This window comes from Rousettus aegyptiacus, unplaced genomic scaffold (genome assembly GCF_014176215.1).
Source record: "Rousettus aegyptiacus isolate mRouAeg1 unplaced genomic scaffold, mRouAeg1.p scaffold_m13_p_6, whole genome shotgun sequence".
Lineage (NCBI taxonomy): Eukaryota > Metazoa > Chordata > Mammalia > Chiroptera > Pteropodidae > Rousettus > Rousettus aegyptiacus.
The window spans coordinates 109,893,438-109,907,102 of record NW_023416309.1 but is presented as its reverse complement, the minus strand read 5'-3'; the positions used below and the strand labels follow the sequence as shown (position 1 = coordinate 109,907,102).

Sequence of the window (13,665 nt, the reverse complement as noted above, 5' to 3'; positions counted from 1 at the left end):
CTTTTTTAAAACGTGTGAAGTAGTAACCAACCTCCATGGCCACTGGATGAATCCGTTGCTTCATGGATATATGGGTACCAATGAATGCGAACTGCAAACCCCAAAAGCACGAGGCAGCGGGGTCACGAGGGGCGGTCGGCGTGTGGTGTGCCCCGGCCCCGTGGTCATCCTTCTGCATTTTCCCTCTGCTGCCACCATTCCCGCCCCAGGAGCCGGGCAGTCTCTGCCGACGGCCCCGGCCCCTGACGCCTGCATCTGCTCCTCCCTCCGCAGACATGGGGAGCTTCGAGGAGGGCGAGAAGCACCAGAGAGTCTCCCACGGAGAGGCCGCCGTCATCCACGCCCCACGCATCGCCAGCTTCCCCCGGCCGCAGGTGACCTGGTTCCGGGATGGCCGCAAGATCCCGCCCAGCAGCCGCATGTGAGCTCCCTGCTCGGGGGGCGGGGGGCAGGGGATGCGCTGGCCCCGGGAGAGGAGGTCTGGGGCCAGGTAAAGCCCCCAGATGTCGAGCAGAGGCCCCCTTTGCACGGAAGCCTCTCGCAGTGCTTCTGGGACGTAGCCAGGCTGGAGGACAGAGAAGTTTGATTTACGAGGACCTTTCTGGGAATGTGTGTGTGAAGACTTGGAGCTGGGACAGCTCCGTCGCCTTCCTGGGGACCCCCGAGTGTTGGCTCCATTCTCAGCCGGAGAATAACTTTGCACCTCGCACTTACAAAACCCAGGCAGAGGTGCCATCCCTGTGGTTCCGAGCCCGGGGCTCAGGCCAGCAAGGCCAGGGGAACGTGGGGGGCGCTGACATCTCCCCGTCAGGGCGGGCGGCCCCTGGGGGTTTCCGGTGCGCGGGTGTGGCCGGGTGTCCGTCGTGTGTGTTTTGGCTGCGGGGAGGAGGTGAGGCCAGGGGAAACCAGCAGGAAGAGAACACATGGCCTTTTCAGCCCTAACAAAACCCCTCTGTGTGGCCCAAGGCGTCGGTTACGGCAGCCTGGCCGGCGGGCAGGAGCGAGGGAGCCAGCACCTCCACCGGGGGCGAGGGGCGCCGCGTTTCCTCGGGGGACATGCCCGGCCCTCCCGGCCCAGCCCAGGTCTGCAGCCAGCCTGGGCTTTCCCTTTCAGACTCCACCACTCTCTCCTGATCCCAAAAGAGATGAAAGGCTTCCCTTGTCCTCGTCACTTTGGCCACAGGTCGGCTCTGGGTGGAGCCCGTCCTGGTCTCTGTGGGAAGCTGGCGCCAAGATGGACGGTTTTCGCCTTCGGGGACCAGGAAGTCTAGTGAGAAAAGCGTAATAATTGTCCCAGTGGCTGTCGTTTATGGGGCGCCTGCTGTGTTCTCCGGCCTGGGTGAAGCACGCCCCATACATCTCTCACTCCTCCAGGAGAGGAGGAGACGCCGTGTCTCATTCCCTTCTCGATCCCCAGCGCACATGCTCCGAAACATACTCGTTCGATGAATTGTTGTGAGAACAGCCCCGTGAGGCAGCTGGTTTTCCCCCCATTTTTCAGGCAGTAAAGCGAAGCCCCCCACGGCTTGGTCACATCTCACACAGCCAGTTCCAGGCTTACCAGCTCCAGACTCAGGGTCCTTAATTCTGTCTCAAGTGAAAATTCTGCGAGGAGAGTTACAAAGACATGGGATGGGGTCGGGGCGGGGGGGTGGATAAAGTGATTGTACTTGGAGAGAATCGTTCCTGGTGCAGTGATTCTCAACCTGGCGACCTGCCGAAATCACGTGGGACAATTTAAACTACGTTGATCTTTAGATCCTACTTCCCCCGCCCCCATATTCTGACTTGATTCGATGGGGTATACCCGGACATCAGGATTTCCAAAGCTCCCCGGTGATGCTGATGGGCAGCCGCAGTGGACAGCCGCTGTCCGAGAACGAGCGTTGCTTACAGCCACAGTGACGCTGCGTGACCAGGGGTCCGGTGACCCGAAACGAGAAGCGTTGATCAGCCCTACGACCCCGCCGATGGGTGACCTTGGCCGGGCTCCCTCGCTCATCCGGGGTTGGCCGGCCGCTGACCAATTAGAAAGTCCGGGTGACTCATCTCCGCCCCACGTGTCTCCCCGCCTGCCGGCTAGCCCGAGCGTTTTCTCCTGGCAACTGCAGGGAAGAAGCAGTGAAGGCAGAAATAGATTTGTCGAGCCTCCGCGAACCTCCCATTGGCCAGAGAAAGTCACCTGGTGGAACCCGGACTCGCGAAGCGGGGAACTTGGCAGGCGGGCGGGTGGGAGCCCCCCCCCCCAGGTCGCGTGGCAACGTATGGGGACGCGGAGCGGGCAGCACGTGAGGGCCGGGCCCCAGGCTGGCAGGTGGACCCGCGCCGTGCGCGTCAGAGCGCCCCCCCTTAGACCTTGTTAAGGTTCGGGAGACCAGCAGGGCGTGGCCGGTGACGTCACAGGGCGCGAGGTCGAAGCGTGGAGGGGAACGCGGGGGCCACGCAGGTGCGGGGGGGGGAGGGGAACGCGGGGGCCACGCAGGTGCAGGGGGGAGGGGAACGCGGGGGCCACGCAGGTGCGGAGGGGGAGGGGAACGCGGGGCCACGCAGGTGCGGGGGGGGGTGAGGGGAACGCGGGGGTCACGCAGGTGCGGGGCCGGGCGGGCGCGTCTCGGCTCCTGACTGCGCTTCCCGAGGTCACCTCCCGTGTTCCAGGTGCATCGGTCAGGGCGGCATTCAGCAAGCCGGTCAGGTAGGCAGGCGGTAGTGGCCTCGGTGTTGGTTCTGAGGCCTCGTCCGGACTCAGCGGGTCGGGGGCCCCGTGACGCGTCGGCCGTGTGCGGGACGGCCGCAGGAGGGCCGTGCGGGCCACGACCCCCCGTGGGTGCCGTGGGAGACGAAGCCCCGTCTCCATCCTCGCCGCCCTCATCCCTCCCCTGACGCCTGCCCACCTCCTCTCGTCCCTGGCTTCTGTCCTCGCCCCCTTTTCATTCCCGCCAGCCTCTGGCACGGGGACAGAACGGTCCTGGTGTGCGCACACATGGTCACGCCCACCGCCTTCCCGCCCCCCGCCAGCACTCCTACTGAACACGCGGCGGCACACGGAGCTGATCCTATCTCGGCAATTACACGGGATTAATATTCACAGCCGAGGGGGAAGGTCCCCGGCAGCCAGCTCTCCGGTGTCCGTGGGAGATGATACGAATCTGCCAAACGCTCTCCCAGAGGGGCGTGCGGCATGCCGAGGGCGGGCCGTCCACAGAGGTGGCGCTGACGGGCGGGGCCCGCGGCGATTAGCAGCGCCTCATTCATTGGGGAAAAGGGGGACCAGAATCAACGACCTGTGCGGGGGGCTTGGGGCAGGTCCTAGGATGATTTATTTTATCCTTAATTAAATGATCAGTCGGGCCCCCACGGAGCCATGAGAGAAGGCTGGCTTAACAGGAGTAGCGGGCGGGGCGCGGGGCAGGGGAGACCCAGCGCGCTGAGGGCAGAGGCCTGCAGCCAGAAACGGAGCCCAGCCCCAGCCCGGCCACCGAGCCCTGCCGTCCCCGCCCCGCCAGGACCCTGCCAGCTTGCCCCGGTGCAGGCCAACTGGGCGCAGCAGGCCGGAAGCCTTCCTGAGGGCCGGAGACAGCTTTGTGCACGTTGGAGTGAGCTACGGGGTCATTCCAGAACCATCCGTGGAGGGGCCGAGGGCAGAGGGAGAGGCTCAGAAGGCCCTCGTCACTCCCCAGCCTCTCTGCCTCCTCTTCACTCCACACGCAGAACCTGCACCCAGGCCCTGGGGGTCCCGGTCCAGAGTGCTCCCCTGCAGTGCCAGTCAAGGCAGTGCTGACGCCTGGAAGTGGGGTGCGTCCCGTCCTCCACATCCCACTAGCCCGGCCGCTCTGCCCCGCCTGGATGCGAGGCGGGCCCCCGGCTTCCCAGCAGCCACACGGACTTTGTGGACGGGGCGCCTGGAGCTGAGGTGGGCAGCCACCATCTCTGCCACCCGCCCCCCCGGGACGGTATCTCAGCCACGGCGTGGTCGGCACTTTGGGCCCCGTGGCTCCTCACCGTGTGGCTGTCTGGTGCATTGTAGGATGTTTAGCAGCATCCCTGACCTCTGCCACGAGATGCTGATTACGCCCCACAGCTGTGACAACCAAACGTTGTCCAGACATTGCCAAATGTCCCCTGGAGGGCAAAGCCACTCCTGGTTGAGAACCACTGACCTTTTAGAAAGATCGATCGTAACATAGACGAAATATCACTAAATAGAGAGAATGGGGCAGTGGGGGTGGAGAGTCTTCCTGGTCAAGGAGAGAAGGAACAGGACGTGGAAACTTTCTTCTCTGGAGGCTGAGAGGGGATTCAGGACAGACGGGTGAGCTGGAGAGTGGGACTGGGCTGTGCCTGGAGCACCCACCCGCCGAGGGCTCCCTTCGGGCCGCTCCCCCAGCGCCATGGCAACGGGCGTGGCTGAGGAGGCTGGCCCCGCCTGGTCCAAGTGCATCGCTGCTGCCCGCTGCTCCTCAGATCGGTCCTGATATTAGACTGTGTGCCGGGGGTGGGCGGTGTGAGCAGGCGGGGGGGACAGCCTCAGGCCAATGGGGGACGGAGCAGAAGCAGCAACGCGAATCAGAACCCTTCAGCCTTGGGGCTGGCCGGGGCCTTCGCCAGCATCTGCCCCTGCCCCTCGCACAGACGAGGAGACCGGGGTCAGCAAGGAGGAGGTCGCGTGCTGCTTAGAGGCTGGGGCCAGCGCTCCATTTCAGAGTCCCCCCCCCCCCGACCCCCCTTGTCCCAGCCAGAGTCCAGCCTCCCTTCCCCCATCTCTCGCCCAACCGCAAGCTACACTAAAGGTCAAGCGCCCCAGCAGCAGACTCCCAGGGTGGGAAACGGTCACCGTCCCTGCCCTGTTTTGTTGCTTTTTAAATGTTTACCCCGGCTCTGTCCTACCTCCTTTCACCTCGTTAGCAGGAGGTGACAAAGCTCCCAAGAAGAAGAAATGGACAGCGTTCGAGGGCCCGGGAATTGGGGCCGGAGGGCTTCACCCTTCTGCTTCCCAGGAGTCCGCTGAGAACTCCCCCAAACTGCAGAGGAACCTCCAAAACCAGGAACGAGGGGGCACCCGCAGGGACAGGGCAGGCTGGCGAGGCGTTAGCGCGCCTGCTTATTTGAGAGCCTGTTTAAAACTCTGTAACATCCACCTAATGGGGAAATTTGAAAAGAATTCAACTGGGTTTGTCCTTGTTAAACTAACATTAAGGATATTTAGCAGCTGTCTCAGGCCCATCACATTAAGATCCAGAGACAGACGTGACAGACTAACGGTTCCGTTTGTCATCTGGAGAATGGGCAGAGGGAGGTGACAGGTGGGACGGCACGGGCCGTGCTCTGCTCCGTTCACGCCGAACGGGGCCCCCCTCTCCCCTCCGGCACGAGCCCTCCCTTCCTGTCCGCAGACCGGGTGCTGAGGGGCTGTGGCGTGGGTCCCAGCAGAGGGAACCACACCGGGAGAACACAGGCCACGTCTGCGCCCTGCTGCCCACGCTGGCCTCCTTTTCCCCTCTCAGCCGGCCCGGCCAGTCCAGTCTGTTGACCGGCTTCCGAGGGGGCTGGGAGGAGATGCGAACCCCAGAAGTCTGTGTTACTGGCGACCTATAGCCTTTGAATCAGCTAAAACGGATTCAGGTTTAGGTGAAGGCCCTGATTCTGAATGGTTGTGTTCCTTTCTAAACTCATTATCCTCACTCATCGTTCATTCATTCACCCATCCATTCATTCATTCATTCCATTCAGGGCCATTCCTTCAAGCGTCTGGATGCTCCCGGTGCGTCCACAGAGATAGCCACACGCAGCCATCGATGCTGTAACAGAGGACAGGACGGAATTCCGGGGGACCTCGTGGGAACGGCCCGCAGCCCAGGGCGGGGGTGGGGGCAGGGAAGCCGCACATGCCAGCAGCCTGGGACCCCGGGCATGTGCTGTTTTGAGGTCTGATCCCCAGTGCTGGCCGCGTGTTCTTCACAAACGAAACGTGGCTACAGTTCAGACAGCGAGCTGGGCCGGAGGAGGGTCCCTGGGGGGCCACTGGCTCCAAGGCCCCGCCCCCATCCCCGGATGCCCGGAGCGCCTCAGGGCCTGTCCGCTGAGTCCCGTCCTGTTCCTCTTCCCAGAGCCATCACTCTGGAGAACACCCTCGTCATCCTGTCGACGGTGGCTCCCGACGCGGGCCGCTACTACGTGCAGGCGGTAAATGACAAGAATGGGGATAACAAGACCAGCCAGCCCGTCACTCTCGCCGTGGAGAGTAAGTAAGCCGCCGGCGCCGGCACTCATCTCGGAGCCTGTCATTGAATCTCGGGAATGGGGCTCCGAGGGGTCATCGGGAAGATGGAATGGCGGCGGAGGTGGGAGGCGAAGGGAGCGCAGTTGCGGGGGGCGGAGGGGGGGAGCCCTCCAGAGGCGGGGACCCCGCTCGGGGTGGAGAGGAGAGCCGGAGCCCAGAGCCGAGACAGGAGGAGGCTGCATTCAGACCCCATTCCCTCGGCAAGTCTGCCGGGCTGAGACCCTGCACGGGGAGAGGGGACGGACGCCCTGTTCGGTTGTCAGCGGGGCCCCTGGAGGCCCGGGGAGCGCGGGGGAGGAAGGACACAGTGTGCATGCATGGACTGCAGCCACCCCTGGGGCTCAGGCGCAGGCGGGCAGAGCATGCCCGGAGGGGGGCTCGTGTTTAAACAGACATACCACCCGTCTATACACAGCCGGCGGCATGGGGGGCGGGCGCACGGGCTGTCTGCCCTCACTCCTGCCCCGAAGCGCCTCTCTGTTCATCCCCAGAGACCGCCTCGCGTCCTGGGAGAGAAAGGCAAAGCCCTCCCCAGTGGCAGAGCACAGAGGGCAGCAAATTAAAAGTTTCCTTTTTGCGATGAGGCATTTGTCCAGCCGAGACTGAGCCGTGATGGAAATGCCGGGGATGTCCTCCCTGGCCTGGCCGTCCTCCGCCAGGCCGGCCCCCTCCCTCGCGGCTCCATCCCTGGGACTGAGAAGGGGGTGGCGTGGCTGCTCCGGCAGCGGGCCAGCGATCACAGCGCCTGCGGGATGAGCTGGGGCAGCCGCACGAGCTGCCGGGCCAGATGTTTGCGTCTCCACATCTGGACCAACCCCGCTCCACAACCAAGTCTCATTCATCATCCACGGTCGCTCTGGGACGCACCTGCCAGCAGCAAGAGGAGGGTTCGGGCCAGGCGGGGGCCTTCCCGAGTCTGTCCTCTGATCCCAGCCTCTGTCTGCCGGCACCTGGAGAGCCAGAACGTCCCCAACCCCTTCCGTCCCCATCCCTGGGCCTTCTGAACACCGTCAGGGCCACGGTCCACTTCTGCAAAGTCATCTTCTTCCCCTACGCCAGGTCCTCTGCCTAGAAAAAGACCCGGACACAGGGAGGAGAGTTCCGTTCTGGGTACTGGCCTATCAGGTTCACGCGCGTAACCTCTGACATGGACCCGGGCTGGGGTCACAGTCAAGAGCGCCCATAGCTCACAATCTGGGGGCTGCTGTTTCTCTGGGGAAAGGAATTTAATCACCAGAGGGAAACGTTCTTCCCCATGTGTTTTCCAGTGGTCAGAATACCTGGGGTCTAAAGGAATTGGGTCACTTGGTAAGAGGCCAGCATCTTCCTGGGTGACTCAGTTTACCCCGAGGCCAGGGGGTGGAGCCTCCCGCCCAGCACCCAACCTCCTCCTGGCTGGCTATGGGGACCATTCACCCTCTGCTCCATGGTAATGTCCCCAGCCCCCGAGCGGCCCAAGGGGGGCAGGCAGGGCCCCCGCGGACCCCGCGTCTGCCGCGCCTCCCCCCATCGGCCGCTTCCCTCCCCCACCGCACCCCCAGTCCTGTTCTCTCGCGGTGATTTGTACTGGATGGAGAGCAGAATCAGCTGATTGTCAGCTAACTTCTCCTCCCACGAGGGACTGTGCCTCAAAACCCCGTTCCTGTCGCTGACACAAGCCCCCATCCCGCCCGCCCGTGCACTAGGCACAATTGCCCCGTGGTCTTTGGAAACGAGGGAGAGAGCAAGGCCAGGGTGACCCCGAGTGCTGCTGCCCCTGCCCAAATGCAACCCTGGTGACCTAAACAAGGACCGTCACAGATCTTGCAAAGTCCGTACTTGGGTGGTGGCCTCATAGCCAGAGCTGCACAGCCCCCTAGAAATATAATGTGAGTCATGTAAGTAATTTAAAATTTGCCATTGTCTAATTCTGTTAAAGGGATAAGAAATAGGTGACATAAATATTATTAATATATTTCACGTAACCCAATATATTTAAAATATTGCCATTTTTACATACAACCAATGTAGGAAAATACTAATGCGATGTTTTACCATGTTTTTTTCGTACTAAGTCTTTGAAATCCACGTGTATCTTACACTCACAGTGCATCTCCATTTGGATGCGAAATTTTCGTCCGAAATACGTGATCCGTATTTAGATCACAGAAAATTTACAGCTGGGGAGTTGGAGCTGTGTGCCAGGTTGTTCCACACATACTTAAAAGTGTTCTAATAACTAATTTGGGGACCTGTTTTTAATTAAATGCAAATCATTTAAAATTAAATCCCATTAAATCGAAGGGGCACCAGTCACCTTTCAAGAGCTCGCAGCCAGCTGTGGCTCGCGGCCCTGGGCGGGATGGGGCAGGCGGTCCCTGGAATGCTGCCCAGGAGGGGGACGGCTCCCCCGCCCAGCCCTGCCGTGCACGTGACCCTCGGCCCAGGCGAGTCACGTGGTCCCTGAGCCCTCGTGTTCCCATGTGAGGTGTGATGCCCGTGGCACAGTGTAGCCAGGAGCGTTAAGCGAGGCGACTCTGGGAGAATGGCTCACAGTGCATGTCCCTTGTGGTGCCTGTGACCGAACTTGTCCTGGGGCAGCAGGACCCAGGTTTGCCATTGCGTGGGGGTTCCCTATGCTTCCTCCCTCCCTGGGGCTGTCCACGTCAGGAGCTCACGTGGAAGACACCCCTCCTCCTTGCTCTGGTTTGACCCAGGTGTCCCCAAGTACAGGCAGGCAAAATCCCGGGAGGAAGGACTGTCATTTGTTGAACACCTACTATGTGCCAGGCCCTCTACACTAACCCCAGACCAGCGTAGCTCAGGTTAGCTGGGGCAGACCAAAGTGTCGAAGCCTTCCTGACCCCCCAGGCCCTCCTTCACTGGGTCCAGGGTCCCCCGCCACCTGCGGCCCCTCCTCAGCCCATGCAGGGCTGCCTCGCGATCCTGGGCATGGGCTCCAGGGTCCCTGGGGTGGGATGTCAGTCTCCCTCCACACCCCCAAAGCCAACAGGCTGGCCCAAGGCCCTGGGGCAGCCTCATAATTTTAGGCACTGAGGGCTCCACTCCGCTGGCTGCGCCGTGGGGCCTTGTCTCTCTTCTCCTCGTGCCCCATTAATCTGGGCTCTGGTACCCGTGCACCCCGGCATGTAATAAACAACTTAGAGCGCACTTTCATGAATTCAGCTTTATCAGCGGCTTTCAATCCGAACACTCTTTATGGCACCTACATGAGGCTTTTATAGCATTGCCATTATTTTGTTTTACATGCTTCCTTTCTGCCCCTCTTCATTTTGCTTTATTTTTTGACTTTTTATTCCCATTTGACCTGGGCCGTTTCTTGTCTGGAGTCCAGGGCTGACCCGGGTGGCCCAGGACTGACCTGGGTGGCCCAGGACGGCAGTGGAACCCACTGCGTGCCCTCCCCATAAAGGAGGACCTGCCGATGTCATCCCAGGGCCGGGCATGTCATTTCGGCCTCTTGGAAAGATGGGTTTTTCTCATGAGAACGGAAGTCCTCAGTCGTGTGTTCAGGAGCCGCGAGCGGGTGTGCAGAGAACACTGGCATTTCTGCCGGTAGCAGGCCTGCACTGACCCTCAGAGACGAGACGCAGGCCCCTGCTCAAAGAAAATGCCGTTGCCTGTCTTAGAGGGCTCAGGGGTGATATCGTGCTTTGCTTCGTTTCCTTTTGTTTTGATAAAGCCCACTCGTGATAAGTTCTCTGATTCCAGCCATCAGCTCTGGGGCTCGAATGAAGACGGTTGCATTCGTTTGTTCACCTAACGAATGTATTCGAGCACCTGCTCTCTGCCAGACGTCATTTGTGCTGGAGACGTGGGGGTGAGCTAGGCTGTCTGAGTCAGCTCAGGCTGCCATAACAGGATGCCCCAGACTGGGGGGCTTCAACACGGACATTTATTTCTCATAGTCCTGGAAGGCCAAAGATCAGAGAGCTAGTGCAGCCAGGTCCTGGTGAGGGCTCTCTTCCCGGCTTGCAGACGGCCGCCTTCTCACTGGGTCCGCAGACAGCAGACAGAGAAGGATAGAGACTTCTGGGGTCGCTTCCTCTTAGGGCCCCGCACTTATGACCTCACTTAACCCAGTTACCATCCCGAAGACCCCCATCTCCACATACAGCCCCTTGGGGCTTAGGGTGTCCACATACGAATTTGAGGGGAGGCACAATTGAGTACAAAGGAAAGATCCGTGAGATTCCCGCCCCGCGGAACGTACGTAACAAAGCACCAGGACCTGGGCAGCTGATAACCAACCGCGGACACTTATCCCCTGAGTCTGGAGGCCGGAAGTCTGACCTCGCGATGTCGCAGGCGCTGTCTCCCTCTGCGGGCTCTTGGGGACGATCCCTCCTGCCTCCCCAGCTTGTGTGCGACTGGCAGTCCTCGCCGTCCCTCGGCTCCATCACTCCATTCCCTGCCTCTGACTTCCCCCGGCTTCTCCCCTGTGTGTCTGCGTCTCAATGTCCCTCTAATTATGAGGACATCGTATTGGACCTAGGGCCCACCTGATGCCGTAGAACCTCATCTTAGCTTGATGACATCTGCAAGGACCCTATTGCCAAGTTGCAGCTGCCGTGGAAATGAGGGCGGGGCGGGGCGGGCGGAGGGGGCACGCGTCAACCCGGTTTAGGGAGTTTTCATTCTGGTGGAAGAGGTGGAAAATGAAGAAGTAAGCCGGGAAGGTAAACGCAGGTGGAGGGAAGGATTTTGAAGGCAGGCTCGCGGTAGGGGGGATGAGGGGCAGGCATGGCCGTGTTATGAAGGTTGTGGGAAGGCCGTGGAGGTCTCCAGTGGGCTCTCCGTGGACACTGCGGAGACCATCGGCAGAGGGGCAGGAGAGGTGAGGGGTCCCTGGGGCCGGCGTCCGGAGATTCGGCTCGGAGGCTGCTGGGGGAGCTGCTCCGTGGCCACCTGCTTCCCTCCGTGATGATGAAGGTCTCCCACGGCACCAGCCAGCGGGATTTCCGAGCCCTGTCCCCGCTAACACCCGCCCTCTCCCCAGATGTCGGGGGCCCCGCAGACCCCATTGCTCCAACCATCATCATTCCTCCCAAGAACACCAGTGTGGTGGCCGGGACCTCGGAGGTGACCATGGAGTGCGTGGCCAACGCCAGGTGGGTTGTGTGCCCCCGCCCTGCCCCCAACTCTCCTTCACTTGACTCCAGTGGCCGCTCCTGACCGGTGGGCTCCGAGGAGGCCAGTGGGAATGCAGAAAGGCCCGAAAGCGTCCTACGAGGACCCATGAAAGGAGAAGGGAGGGATGACAGGTGACATGCCGGCTACTGTCCGAGGGTTGCGGGACACCTCGTTCGTTCTCTGTGGCCCGAGAGGCGAGACCAGGCTCCCAGTGGAAGTTACGGGGCAGCCGATGTCGGCCCAGGATGTGGGGGCCGGTGTGGGGTCCCTCACCTCCGGCCCTCAGGCACCCTGGAGAGGGGCGGGTGCCTCTGCGGGCGGTGCTGGCCTCGCACGCAGGCTTGTGCGAGAGGGGGCCCTGCATGTGGTGGCCTTCGCAGGAGGCCAGGCCCATGGTCGGGTGCTCCCGACGCCCCTTCCCAGCCCTAAACAACCCCCAGCTCTGCCATCCGGGAACCAGACCATCGCCGATCCTCCCACATGACCTCCTCTCTCCCATCACCTCCCCGGCCTAGATGCCACTGCCCCGAAGCCCAGAGAGGGCAAGCCCTGCCGTGGGCCCCGGCGTCCTCAGCTGTGAGGGGGCCGTGATTCCGGCCACTGCCTCGCAGTGGGGCGTGGTGCTAAATGCAGCCTGGCCCGACCCCTCGGGACAGATGGCGGCTGTGGTGGGCAGGGGCTGAGGCCCGGGACTGGAGGTCACCTCCAGCTGAGGATTCCCGGGGAGCAGGTCCCTGCGGCCGCATTTCCAGAAGCTCGTGCCTCGGGATCCGACCTTCCCGCGGGTCTGGGAAAGGCCGCCAGGATGCGATGGGTGCAGAGGACCCGCAGGGATGAGCCTGTCTAAGGACGCCCAAGCCGGTGTTGCCCAGACTTACTCAAGCACAGGACCCCTCCAAATGCCCCATGGGACGAACACGGACCCCCTTTGGCTGACGGGCCCGCGGGGATCTGCCAGGTGCTAAAGAGGAGAGCCTGGCAAAGCCCCACCAGGGGACCTCGGGGGCGCTGGGGTCAGTAGTGGCGGGACGGGGGGGGGGGGTGGCTAACTCCCCCCCACCCCCTCGCACGGTCGGGGTGGGCACGTCCGTCTGCCCGCCTTCGTGCGCCCGTCTCCGAACCCTGGGCACCTCTCCCTCTTCCTCCTTGTCACTGCCCCTCGCCCTAGACAATTTCCTGTCTGCTGATTTGTGTGTGGACGGGGCAGGGCGCCCAGGGGAAGCAGGGCAAGGCCCACGGGGACAGGCCGAGCCCCGGGCACCGAGCTGTCAGTGGGGGTGGGGGCCGTTCCAGGGGCCTGACCTGCATCCGCGTGCCCACCAGACGAGGAGACTGAGGCCCGGGGCACTAGCGAGGCAGGGGCAGGGCCCAACCCGGGCGGCCCGGCGCCCCGGCCGCGCCCCGCACCCGCTGCCCTGCCCCTCGGGCCTGCGGGAGCCCCGTGCTTGAGCGCCTGCTCCCCGCCCCCTCCAGGCCGCTGATCAAGCTGCATATCCTTTGGAGGAAGGACGGCGTGCCTCTGACGGGCGGCCTCAGCGACTACAACCGCCGGCTCACCATCCCCAGCCCCGCGGGCGGCGACTCCGGCTACTACGAGTGCGAGGCCGTCCTTCGCAGCAGCAGCGTCCCTGCCGTGGTCCGAGGCGCCTACCTGTCCGTGCTGGGTGAGGCGGGGCGGGGCGGGGCCGCCGCCGGCCTCCCGAGGGGGGCCCCGCTTCAGGGGGATCCCAACCGCGGCTGCGGCGAAGGGAGCACGGCTCTTACCGCTGCCCCTGGCCCTTCCTCCCGCAGAGCCGCCTCAGTTCGTCAAGGAGCCAGAGAGACACATCACGGCCGAGATGGAGAAAGTGGTGGACATCCCCTGTCGAGCCAAAGGTAACGCGGCGGGCGGCGTGGACGAAGTGGGGGTGGTGGGCAAGGACCCCCGGACCGTCCGCTTCTCCTGGCCCAACCACACGGGCTTTTCTGAGTCCCACCTCCTTCTCCACGCACCGTCGTCGAGCAGAGCGTCAGCCTGGCTGCGAGCAGACACCCCAGGAAACAAACAGGCCAAATTACCGTAATCTTGGACCTGGAAACCAGCCCACGTTACCATAACTTGAGGGTTACAAATGAACCCAAATTACTGTTATTTCAGAATAGGTGACAGACCCAAATTGCCCATAATTTGAGAGTTGTAGACACTGTCGGATTACCGTAATGTCAGAACCAGAGAACTCGGGCACGTCTCGCCCGAGCCGCACCTCGAAAGCTCC

At 62.3% G+C, this 13,665-nt stretch overlaps 1 protein-coding gene across 2 annotated transcripts in view; it reads left to right on the top strand.

Annotated features, from left to right (window-relative positions):
* SDK2 (sidekick cell adhesion molecule 2) overlaps nt 1-13,665 on the top strand; it is a 233,402-nt gene that overhangs the window by 143,639 nt on the left and 76,098 nt on the right. For both annotated transcript variants that reach the window (XM_016143599.2, XM_016143598.2), the window contains exons 4-8: nt 274-421; nt 6,105-6,238; nt 11,277-11,388; nt 12,884-13,074; nt 13,202-13,285. In XM_016143599.2, coding sequence (XP_015999085.2) covers nt 274-421; nt 6,105-6,238; nt 11,277-11,388; nt 12,884-13,074; nt 13,202-13,285 — 669 coding nt within the window. The remainder of the gene's footprint in view (nt 1-273; nt 422-6,104; nt 6,239-11,276; nt 11,389-12,883; nt 13,075-13,201; nt 13,286-13,665) is intronic.